Below are 13,303 nucleotides of genomic sequence, written 5' to 3' on the forward strand. Positions count from 1 at the left end.
GATCTCATTCATGTCGGAGAGATTAATAGTGTCGCCAAATAAAGAGAAAGAACAATAATCATGAAAATCCATTGCCTTTAACAATAAATTTAATATATCAAAATTTGAAAACTTTTGTGAACAAAATTCTTAACTGATCTCCAAAGACTGTTTCTGTAATTTTCCTTTGCATCAGTAAACCTAAACTGTTTGGAGCAGGACAAATAGGACTCAAATCTTAAATAGCTAACTTCTCATTGGCAACTCAATTAGGGCAAAGCCAATCCATCTACAGACCAGATGTCAAAAATAACCTCCATTATTATTTACTGCAGGCCTCATATAAAACATGCCCTTTTGATTCTCTTTCATTGATTTTTCCACCATATCTGTGCAGGAATCTGGGGGCTGAACTATTGCAGTGATGCCTGAATGGATCTTAAAATTGGAGGCATTCTGGTCCTCAAATATTCAAGCCTTCTTTCATATTAGTCAACTGAAAACAGTGAGAGAGAAAGCCTGATGACATCTTCATTCAACGAAGAACAGTGCTTATGATGGGAATATGAGTGGAGAGGATGCAAGAAATTCATGTAGAGGCGTTTGAATCCACCCATGGTTGCTACCAGTGACTGGAGCCTCTCTGTTTCAAAAACAGATGAAGGACAAATGTGGGTACATATGATTTTCCACACATATTCACTTTCTGCAGCTTGCTGACACCCTTTGCTAACATAGGAGATGATGCCCACTGACTTAGCATCAAGGTGCTTCAAGATTTCTTCCAGAATATCCACGTTGTTGCCAGATATTGCATGGCTTGCATGAGAATTAGAGTTACCAGCTGTAACTTCACGTCCTGCAACTTTTTGTACTTTGAACTCCATGGATTTCCCCAACCTGCGCATTCTTTGAAATTGAATACTTGTAATAAAATGGGTACGTTCTTCTACTTATATAGAGCTAGATATTACAGTGAATTGTAAACTGTCAAAACAAACTAACGAGATAGACTCCATCATTAGATAAACATATCAATTATGCCAATTTCTTTGGGACAAGCTTATAATATAATAGTGTTTTAAAGTCTTTAAAGTCTTTATTAGATTAATTTTACACTCACGACAAACATAAAAAAACAAGTAGGAAAACATAGAAGTGAACTAAATATAAAGTATGATTTTTTCAAAAGCTCTAAATTGAAATGTTTTTAAGTAATCCATGAATTTAGTGTTCAAATGGATGTCTCTAAATACCAAGACATATTGAATTGTCGTACAAGTGTGTAGTAAATTTAATTTCTCTAGAAAAATTGTGGGAATCAATAAATGAAATTTGAAAAGATTGGTTTCAAGTTAGATCTAGATCATATGATCAATCCTACACATCACAAAAATCAGTGAGAACAAAAAAGTATGAAATCTTGGGATTAATGTCATGAGCATACTGTAGACGTATAAAAATGACCACATTCCTAAAGGAATATTTTATGTTCATTTTTCTATTTAATTAAATCCAATTTAATTAAATTATCCACATTCCTCTATTTAATTAAGTAAATTACTCAATTTATTTAAATTAAATTCACTATACCCATTTAATGAATAAATCATTTTATTCAATTAAATCCCCCCTATCCACTTTTAATTAAATTCAAATTTAATTAAATAGTTATCCTAAATTAAATAAATCTAATTTATTTAATTTCTCCAAATTGCAACCAAATTGAATTAAATTACTTTATTTCAATTAAATCCTATTATCCCTCCATCCACTTGCAAAATCCTAAACTCCTTTCTAATCCCTTCTAGAATCTTCTAATTGCTTCTAATTAACCTAACCCCCCCTCTAAACTTTGTCACATCCGTAAGCAAAGGGAAGTCACTTCTCAAAACCTCAAAGTCTTTGATAACCATTAAAGGCTTCAAGTCTTCAACCACCTAAATCCTCAAAGTCTTTGATAACCATTAAAGGTTTCAAGTCTTCAACCACTTAATCCCCCAAAGTCTCCAATAACCATTAATGGTTAACTCAAACCCTCTTACATGGTTAAATCATTTGTTTTAACTCAACCTTCATCCAACCCAAGGGTCTCATCAGGCCTTTAATGCTTTGACCATGATTATCTCTTAATCATTTGCGCAAAGGTTTATCCTTGGATTAACTCTTAATCCAGTATGACACTTGTCACCATTTCATTGGTGCCAATTACAAACATGGATCCCCAATTTTCAAACTCAACCCTTGATTAAACCATTCAATCTTGACCATCCATTGCCCTATTTTTGCTATAAATAGAGCTCTCATTCCTCCATTTTCAAGAATCATCATCCAAATTTGTAGCATCACACTTATGCTCAAATACATTCAAGCTTTCATATCATTTTTATGCTCATCATTTTAGCCTCTTTGAAATCAGGAATTAGTTTTGTTTAGAATACTTTCTTTATCATTTTAGCTCAATCATAGACTAAATATATCATGTTAGGATAGTACTCATACTAACCTTGTCATCTTATCATCTAGTTTATTGCATTTTAAAATCATACATAGCTTATAACGCATCTCATACTAAAATCTATCAAAGCATCCCTCGTTCTTGCATTTGCCATCCCTAAACCATTTTGCTCAGTGATCTGAGAGCAAAAACATTGGTTTGAGGGACATTGTAAGATAGAGAACCACGGGACCCACCTTGGGAAGCTGAGTAATACTACGTTACTCCATAGCTTGCACCAAGAAGTCCTGTGTGTGTGTGTGTGGACTAGTATTTATAATATGTTCACATATTAAGTTTTATCAGCCCACTTTTCCCGCATACATTTCTGGTGCCCACCGTGGGGCCTGACCCCAAATATCAAATCAGTTTTTGAAACTAATCACTTTTGTAGGTCCACGGGAAACAAGAATCAGCGCGTGGGAAACATTCCCTAGCGCATCTGGTTAATAGTCTAGTGCATCCCGCTCATTGTTTAGCACGTGGGGTCCATACTCTAGCGCGTGAAGAGTTTTATTTAGTGCATAACTTCACTAAACTTTTCCTGTAGGTCTCAGTGCGGCTGAAAAATAGAGTAGCACATCTACAGAATATATTGGCGCTTCGGGTCTGTTAGCTAGCGCATCGAGTTTACCAGTTAGCGCTTTCTATCCATCATCCAGCGCGTCTAAACCATCTTGTAGCGCATCAAATCAATTTTTTTTTCCTGTAAGTCTCAATGCAAAAAAAAAAAACAAAAAACAAAAAAAAAAAGAGCAGCGCGTCCAACACACAGAGTAGCGCATCCAGTAAACAGTGTAGCGTAGAGAGACATAAGTTTAGCGCATCTAGGTTTTCTTGTAGTGCGTGCAGTCCTTTCTATAGCGCATCACAGACAGAGAGCAAAAATTTAAAATTGTAACAGAAATAGAATTTAGACTTGTAGAAGTCCACCAAAAGCTAGATTTTCTAACTAGTGGATTGCAATTTTGCAGGATTCTGACGATTTCTTGCAGGTGGAGCGAGAAATTTTCTTTAAAACGATTTCTTTTGTTGACCATCAAAACATCGAATTTACTTTGCTGACCAAATTTTTTTTCATAGATCAGAACATCATTGTTTTGAAAAGATAAAATAAACATCATGTTTTTGTGGAGAAACATCTCCACATAGATTTTAGTAAATCACTGAATTGAAAGGGTAAAATAAAACCAACTTGATTGCTTTGTCTCGAAAGTGGAAGGAATATGCTCTCCCCTTAACTGGATGATCAAAAATCCAGACCACTCTTACAGCTTTCTTTACTTCAAAGCAATAAAACCTTTAGCATGCCTGCCTTCCCGAGGAGTTGAAATCAACTCTTAAAGCCGTTTATGACCGGTGTGAAGGGAACGACCTAAGTGCGGAACGACTTTGACGCTAAGAATTCCAACCCACTATAATCAAATGTGGAAAGTGATGAAAGTCCTTTTCAACGGTTACGTGCAGTGATTAGCCTTCTCCCAGTATCCTCGAGATACGTAAAGCCTTTGTTCTAAAGGTTAGGAAGCCTCCTGAGGGAGTTTATCACTGACGGCCGAATAGGAAGCCTGATTACAAACCATAGCATTAGAAGCTTTGAACCGAGTCAGTAACTAGACATTTATAACATCATAGTGCAAGGGTGGAGAAGAATCCGCCCTCAAGATTACTCACCATATATCTTCCAAGATAAATACTCAACTGTGAAGCGATTCACTTTGAGTTAATTTCTGGCAAAAGGCAAAAAAACGGGCGCCCTCTAGGGGGTGACACGGCTGTTTGAGCTGACGAAGTATCGAGACTAGTGGGCTATGATGTTATTTATGACCCTTGACTAAAGAGTCTTTCTGAAGTGTATTATTTGTATCCAAACCTATTAAAACATTGGGGATTTGAACACATCCTCGCAAAACATACACTTTTTGTTAGATTAGGCAAAATGGTTGTACTTTTTGTGCCGTGTTTGCATTTATTACTTTAGAAAATCATCCATAAAACTTGAAAAATTTCCAACAAAAATTCAAAATTCACAAAAACCAAACCAAAGAAAAAATCAGGGCAGTTTAGCGCATGAGAGCAACTTCTTAGTGCGTGGAGTACTTCTATTAGCACATCCAAACCGCTAGTTAGCGCGTTGGTTCAAAACAGTAGCGTTTCATCTTAAAGGCAAAACAGTGTAAAATCTTTTAGCGCATCAGAAAAATAGTCTAGCACGTGGAAGAAATAGCTTAGCGCATGGAGACCAAACATTAGTGCATAAAGTCCAACAGTTAGCGCGTCATAGACCTAGGATAGCGCATAGGTTTTTCAACTGTTAGACAACAATCTTTTTAAATAGTCAAAACTTTAGCGCGTGTCTGGGGGCATCCTAACACGTGTGGTTATTATTTTAGTGCATAGTGGAATTTCGGTAGCGCATATAAACTCTGTTCTAGCGCGTGATCGAAAACAGAAAAACAGCGAGCAAAAACTGGGAAAATTTTTGAAATTTTCAAAAACATCTTTAGGAGCCTTTTTCCATCAACATCATCTTTCATCAAAACAGAGTGACAAAAACAAACCACTAAACCTATTTCTTGAGCAAAATTTGTGTCAAAACGAACGTTGTCAGAATCTTAAATGAATCGTGCAATTGAGGATGTCTTTCCTATCATAATCCAGAAATCTCATCATCAGTATCAATAGAATCCTTTACCATCTTACGGATTTTTATCTCAAAACACTTGTTTAAACTTTTCAAATTGTCAAATCAAGTTTCCAGATCGGGAGGCTTTTATCCATATCATTTGACACGCTTTGTCATGAAGGGGCATCTAAAAACCTTCACTCTGATAGAGTAAGATTTGAAATTTTCAAAAACAAGAATCAATTGAATCCAAACAAATCAAAGGAAACCATTGATCACTCATGCATGACTAATCCCCTTATTCTGAGAAGAAAGAACCTCTATCGTAACATCACGTTGAAGAAACAACAACCTAGTTTTTCCAAATTCATCAAGAGAAATAAGTTCTTATACATCAATCGTCAACTCTTCAAATCTCATCAGGTATTCCTTCATCACGTCAAACGTTATATCCAAAACAAATCTAGCAAATTTGACAAAGAGCCCTTGAAAACAAGAGCATACTGTCAAAAGTCTGTTTTTAATCAAACCATAAACCGCAGCGGAAAGATCAATCTAGCATTCTTGCCCGATGAGTGTATCACATATAACACATCTCGACTAGAACCACCAACCCCCGAGCAACACATCGAAGAGGGTTTTGTCCCCTTCATCACTAAAAGTTTCTATTAAAAGGCTTGTTACTCGCTCTCAAAGAGACAAACAAAGTGAGGCATACGCTGAGTCCAGTATGAATCGAAGATTATCAAATCCTTTTGAAGTTCCACCCATAGAAGAACCTGAAATTACTGAAGCACTTCTTCGGGAATGTCCAGAAAACCCTTCATTCCAAAATCTTGTCGAAAAGCTCATGGAAAATGACAAAGAAAAGTATTTACTCATGCTTACAAGTAAAGGCGTTAAACTTCCTGAAGATTTCGATGCACACATTTTTCAAACCGGGTCTCGACAATATGCATATCAAGAACAACAAAGAGAAGAAGAAACTCACATACCTGAGCAACATATTTTGGAACAACGCATACCAGAAATGCGTATACCTGAGCTAGAAACACCAGAGCAAAATATACCATTTACCACACCTTTTCAGCTGAGAACCAATACAAGGCAAGAACTTTTCCCTCGACAAGACAATATACCTTTGGCAGCCTTTACTCAACAAATGCAAATGTTGCAAAGGCAAATACAGGATATGCAACAAGGGACAACAGTACGGTACTCTTTAAACGAAATCTGTCCTTACCCATTTGACAGAAGATTGAACATGGTGCCTTTTCCTCCAAACTCAGACGTTCCCAAATTTGATAAATATGATGGCAAAAGTGATCCCCGAGATCATGTTCGAGAATTTTGCACACTAAGCCTTGAATTTGCTCATGATGACACCTATTTGATGAGGTTATTCCCCATAAGCTTGGGAGGGCAAACCATGGAATGGTTATCCAAAATTTCACCACCTGTCAGATCATTTGATGAATTGGTTAACAAATTCATAACCCATTATTCCTACAACATCCAACATGCCATAACCATGCTAGATGTTTGCAATACCAAACAAAAGAACAATGAAACATTCATGGTATTCCTTCAATGCTGGCGATGCATGGTATCCAGATATCCTCGAGATATTCCCGAGAAGGAGAAAATGGAAATCTTCATCGATAACTTGAATGGCGAAATGATTTACAGACTAAAACTTCAATGCATACCATCTTTCGCTAAATTGATTGAAAATGGCATTCAAGTAGAAGAAGCATGTGTCAAAAAGGGAACACTCAAATTCTACAAGGAAGGAACAAACTCATCAAACTACAATAACCAGAACAACACCAATCTTGACAAATCTTGATTTTGGACTCGAAACAAAAACGAAGGCAACAATGAATCATATGATCCCAAATCTAAGCAACCAGTGCTTGCATTGTCCGGAAATCCTCACAATACGAAAAATCCTAAAAATACTACTCCCAGTGCTAACACATATGCGCCAAACACTGATCAAGGACAACTCAACACAAACAACACCAACAATATTCAAAACAAAAACATGAATCTAGGACCTAACAACAATTCACGCAACAACATGAACAATTTCCAAAAGCGTATCTTCACACCACTGGGACAATCATTAGAATCCGCATTCAGAGAACTTTTGGCAAACAAGATTCTTTCTTTGCCTCCAATCAGCAACTATGAACCCCCAATCAAACCACCTTGGTGGAATGATTCACACTATTGTGATTTCCATTGCAACAAAGGTCATCGAACAAACGAATGCATGAGATTGAAACACATAGTACAGGATATGATTGATCGAGGTGACTTAACGGTGGATGGTCTCAAAACAAATGGTGATCACAGAGCCTTCAAAAATCCTCTCCCAAATTACAACAAAGATGGAGCATCAACTTCGGATGATACACGCGGCGCTCGTATTAATCACATCTACAACAACACCATCAACCACATATCAGCTGAAGATCATCAAGTCAATGTCATCACCATTTGAGATCGACATGATCATGAATCTGTCAACGTAACAACCTAAATTCAGAAACATGTCTTGAAGGGACATACTGCACCTACAACTACCACACCAAAAATCCAATATGACTTGGTGAGCCAACTACGCAAGACTCCAGCTTAGATATCTATCCTGGAATTATTGAAACTATCACCAAAGCACAAAGACATATTGGAGCAAGCGCTATTGGAAACAAATGTACCCCAAAATCTGGATACAGACAAATTTCAAGCCATGGTCACCCATATGACAGGACCTCATAACCTCACCTTCTCAGAACATGACAATACTTCCTTGAGTCATCTGCATAATACTCCTCTCCATATTGAAGTCATTGTTTGCAAACACCGAGTAAAAAGAGTCTTAATAGATGGAGGAGCCGGACTTAATATATGTACTTTAAAGCTTATCCGTGCATTAGGCTTCTCAGAAGAATCTATTGATCCTTGCCAGAAGATTACCATAAAAGCATATGATGATGAGGAAAGATCCTCTAAAGGAACAGTGATATTACCTATTCAAGTAGGACCAATACAAAAGGATACTATATGTCAAGTCTTAGACATAGATCTAACCTACAATATCTTGTTAGGATGCCCTTGGATACATGAAATGCAAGCAGTACCTTCTACGTATCACCAGTGTGTCAAGTTTCCTTATGATGGACAAGAAATCTCCATATCAGCTGATCATAATCCATTTCAACATTGCAACAAAATGGGGGCAGCCCAAGATAGTTTGGTTCCTCATAATAGAGAAAAGTAGCAATCCTTGACATTAGATCTACAAACAGCAAAACCCAACTCCTTATGGGGAGACTTCAAGCAGAAGATGCAAATCAAAGACAAAGGCATGGGAGAGTACTCTTTGGAACCGTTATGTTTGGCCAAATTGCCAACATCACCTAGATCGCATGGTTTGCCTACTACATCAACACATCTGGCCACTCAGCCCATCACTAAATTTGATGGTACCTTCATCCAATTGGGTACTCTAGCACATGAATCAGAAGACAAGGACGTTCTTAGCTGGTTATACAAAGATGAGGAGGAAGATCATAGAGAAGCCGCTTTGGACATTGTTCTACCAACACACCTATATGGAAAAGGCTATTTAATCATGAAGCAAATGGGATATGGCAATAAAGGACCTATTGGGAAACGCAAAGAAGGAGTCACTGAACCTATAGATCTGCCTTCACAACCTAGTAGAAACAAAGAAGGATTGGGTTCTAAACTCACGTTCCTATTGAAAAGACCGCCACACACAACTACAAAACCTCAATGGAAGGTAAAGATGAAGTACAAAGAAGAATCCTGGCAGGAAGTACTCTTTGAATCAGCAGAAACAATCCACAAGGCACGGGAACATCAAGATTAGAAGTTGCATCAGGGAAAGCTTCTAAGTCATAAGAAGGCCCTATCTGCAGTGGTAGCTCATATTCAAACACCAATGTCTCAAAAACAAATCATGTCATCTCCAGATATCGTTATTCCTCCCTGAGGAAGCACAGTCTATAAACAAATCCAGAAAGTAGAAGATGGATCTGATACAGAATCAACAAAAACCATCAAAATGGTATCCATCATCAAAGATTTGTTTTCACCATACAACATACTAGTTTGCAGCATAGATAGAATCTGGGATGATGCCTATGAGACAGATTCCAATGAATATGAATGGGGTACCTGCTCCAATGCTACTACAAATGTCCTGGATGATACTAATTCTATATCCCTTTCTCAAGAAGAACATAACCTAGAAGATAGACCTCTTGAATATGGACCACAAAATATCTACGACGCCAAGGAAAGCGAACAGGGACATTATGAACAAGTCTATGTAGAAGATAATACTATCGAGGACCTGGACGAAATCCTGGACTTCTTTAAAACCAAGAACAATCACGATGCAAACTCTGTCCTAACCCTCACAGTAGCCGAACTTGATCCACCTAATGATTCCTTACCACTTGTCTTTCCTAACCTCATCGACTGGGATGAACCTGAAATCCATGATATACCAATTTTCCCAGATGATGAATCCATTATCCATTACCTATGTACCGTAAATCCAAAAACAGGCTCTACCAGTGAACAAAATAACGATGTCTGTCAATCAGGGAGTGCCAAGTCTCTCAGTCGCAAAAATGAACTAAATCAAGGATCTGATGTTGAAAACCAGTCAATGGCAGCTCTAGATCACAAAAAAGTAAAAATAAAGGATGCATCTTAGGGTGAAAACCTTTTTAAGGCACCTAACGATGGGAGACTTGACACTCTTTCTGAGCACTTTCATGAGTGATCACCCATATTGATTGAGCCCACTCAATCAATCAACATTGGTACCACAGAAGCAGCCAGAAACATACACCTTGCAGAATCCTTGACAGAGGAAGAAAGATCAGCATTCATCATCTTCTTTAAAGGATAGCAAATTAACTTTGCTTGGTCATATGCTGATATGCCCGGAGTAGATCCACACTTAATCATGCATCACTTGTCCATTTCTATAGGAGTTAAGCCAATCAAGCAAAAGATATGAAAGATGAATCCACAGGTGGCACTCATGGTCAAAACTGAACTAAAGAAACTATTAGACGTCGGATTCATCCGACCCATTGACTATGCAGAATGGATTTCCAACATCGTTCCAGTATCAAAACTAGATGGTAGCATCAGAATCTACACTGACTTCAGAGACGTCAACAAAGCTTGTCCAAAGGACGACTTTCCTCTACCCAGTATCGACATAATTGTAGATCTCACAGCAGGCCATGCAATGCTCTCACTAATGGATGGTTTCTCAGGCTATAATAAAATCAAAATAGCTCTTGAAGATCAAGATAAAACAGCGTTCACCTGTCTTTGGGGAACGTACTGTTGGAATGTTATGCCTTTTGGCCTGAAGAACGCAGGGGCCACTTATCAAGGAGCAATGACCACAATATTCCATGACATGATGCACACATTTATGGAAGACTATGTGGATGATTTATTAGCTAAATCCTTCACTAGAGCTGAACATCTTGGCATCCTAACAAATTTTTTTGATCGATTAGAGAAATTCCAGGTTAGGCTCAACCTTAAGAAATGTGTCTTCGGGGTAACATCAGGGAAGTTACTAGAATACATTGTCTCAGCTAAAGGTATTGAAGTAGATCCAGCAAAGGTACAAGCCATTATGGACATGCCACCACCAAAGAATATCAGTCAACTCAGATCTCTACAAGGATGACTTCAATCAATCAAGCGATTCATCGCTCAGCTAGCAGATAAAAGTCTACCATTTCACCATTTGCTACACAAAAATATACCATTCAAATGGGAGGCCAAGTGTGCAGAATATTTTTACCAAATCAAAACAGTACCTGATGAATCCACCAGTTCTGGTACCACCAGTTGCAGGAAAGCCTCTTATTTTATATATCTCAACAACAGATATATCGCTGGGGGCACTATTGACACAAGAGGATCAACAAGGTAAGGAACGCGCCATATATTACATCAGTAGGACATTGAATGGCTATGAACTCAACTATACATTCATTGAAAAGGCTTGCCTAACAGTGGTCTTTGCATCTCAGAAGTTCCGACATTATATGCTAGCACACACCATCAAGCTAGTCGCAAAAATTGATCCTCTCAAATATCTACTCAGCAAGGCCACTCTTATAGGCCGATTGGCTAAATGGGTCATGATTCTCAGTGAATTTGACATCCAATACATAGAAAGACGAGCCATCAAGGGAGAAGCAATTACAGATTAGTTGGCTGAAGCACCACTCCCAGGCAAACACACCATGGAGATCGAATTTCCAGACAGGGACGTTCTTGCTCTTTCTACTAAACAATGGATCCTATACTTTGACGGATCCTATACACAACATGGTTCCGGTGCTGGCATTCTATTCATCATTCCTGAGGGACACACTATACCAAGATCATATAGGCTTATGTTTCCATGGACAAATAATGTGGTTGAATATGAGGCACTGGTCATAGGCATCAAAATGGTCGTAGAATGGAAAATCATAGAGTTAAAAGTCTATGGAGACTCACAACTAGTCGTCCATCAAATCAACAACGACTATCAGACAAAGGATGACAAGCTACTACCCTACAAATGAATGGTGGATGACTTCAAATAGTATTTTGTGCACATCACCTTCGAGCAAATACCAAGGTTGAATAACAAAGCAGCTGATGCAATGGCTACAATTGCTTCATTACTACAAATTCTAGAACAACAGAGTCATTACGAGTTCCTGGTAGAGCAACTGTTCTCCCCCGCCTATGACCACTCTGAATCCCAGGTTATCTATGCCTTGACTGGTTCAGATTCTCTGTTATATGGACCAATATACGACTACCTCAAGCACAATATCTTACCCATTGACCAATCCCATAACCAAAAATGTAACTTTATCCGACAAGCTGCCCGTTACACCCTTACCGCTGATACTTTATATCATCAAGGTCTCGATGGTACTCTTCTTCATTTCCTTGATCGTAATGATTCCGATTCTGCTTTACATGAGCTTCACGAAGGTATTTGTGGCACACATTCAAGTGGCACTACTCTTGCTAAGAAGCTTCTAAGGATGGGATACTACTGGCCTACAATGGAGAAAGACTCATATCATTTCGCCAAGAAATGTCTTAAATGCCAGATCCATGGTAATCTCATACATGCACAAGCACAGGAACTGCAACCATTTACAACATCCTGGCCCTTTTGTCAGTGGGGATTAGACTTGGTTGGCAAAATTCATCCTTCATCTTCAAATGGACACAAGTTCATTATAACATCAACAAAATATTTTACCAAATGGATAGAAGCAGTTCCCATGACCACAGTGACCGGGAAACAAATTGCCTCTTTTATCCTAAATTATCTGATCTACAGATATGGTATTCCAAGTTCAATCGTCACAGATAATGGACGACCCTTCAAGAATCAAGATGTCCAAGAACTATGTGAAAAATTCAAAATCCAACATAGGTTCTCTACACCATATTACCCGTAGGGAAATGGTCAAGCAGAAGCATATAACAAGACAATACTAAAAATCCTAAAGAAAACAGTGAATGATGCAGGAAAAGATTGGCACATACAACTCAATCCAGCACTTTGGCCATACAGGACTAGCATCCGCACACCTACAAGAGCAACACCATACTCATTGGTATATGGATCAGAAGCCATTTTACCCCTGGAGGTCGAAATCCCATCTCTCAGAGTCTCTTTGAAAGGATTAATCCTAGATGAAGAGTATCGAGTTAACCGACCACAAGAGCTTGAACTATTAGATGAAAGACGTCAGCATGCTTACACTCATCTCAAAGCATATCAGCAATGCATGTGCAGGAGCTACAATCGCAAGGTCATTCCCCACAACTTCAAGGTTGGTGACCTAGTCCTCAAAGAAAATCCAAGAAATCAGCAAGATCGAGAAAAGAAAGGGAAATTTGAACCTAACTGGTTGGGTCCCTATGTTATCATATCAGTCTATGGATCAGGTGCCTATCAGCTAACAAATTCTGACAGAGATGTGCTCGACGAATCAACTAACAACATCCATCTAAAGAGGTACTACACTTAAGTGGCCTAGTGCACGGAAAAAGCCAAAATAAGCAAAAAAATAAAAAAATCCAGAAAAAGCAAAAACATAAAG

General features: G+C 38.2%; 1 protein-coding gene across 1 annotated transcript; it reads right to left on the minus strand.

Moving 5' to 3' along the window:
* Positions 1 to 467: 467 nt before the first annotated feature.
* Positions 468 to 887, minus strand: LOC131080053 (F-box protein GID2-like). The gene has a single exon (XM_058018148.2). It carries the CDS (start codon positions 885 to 887, stop codon positions 468 to 470), a length of 420 nt encoding a protein of 139 aa, XP_057874131.2.
* Positions 888 to 13,303: the final 12,416 nt, after the last annotated feature.

The sequence above is a fragment of the Cryptomeria japonica genome, chromosome 3 (genome assembly GCF_030272615.1).
Source record: "Cryptomeria japonica chromosome 3, Sugi_1.0, whole genome shotgun sequence".
Classification (NCBI taxonomy): domain Eukaryota; kingdom Viridiplantae; phylum Streptophyta; class Pinopsida; order Cupressales; family Cupressaceae; genus Cryptomeria; species Cryptomeria japonica.

Excerpts from the sequence above, each read along its gene's own strand:
- LOC131080053 (XM_058018148.2), bottom strand. The coding sequence starts at position 887 with ATGCGCAGGTTGGGGAAATCCATGGAGTTCAAAGTACAAAAAGTTGCA.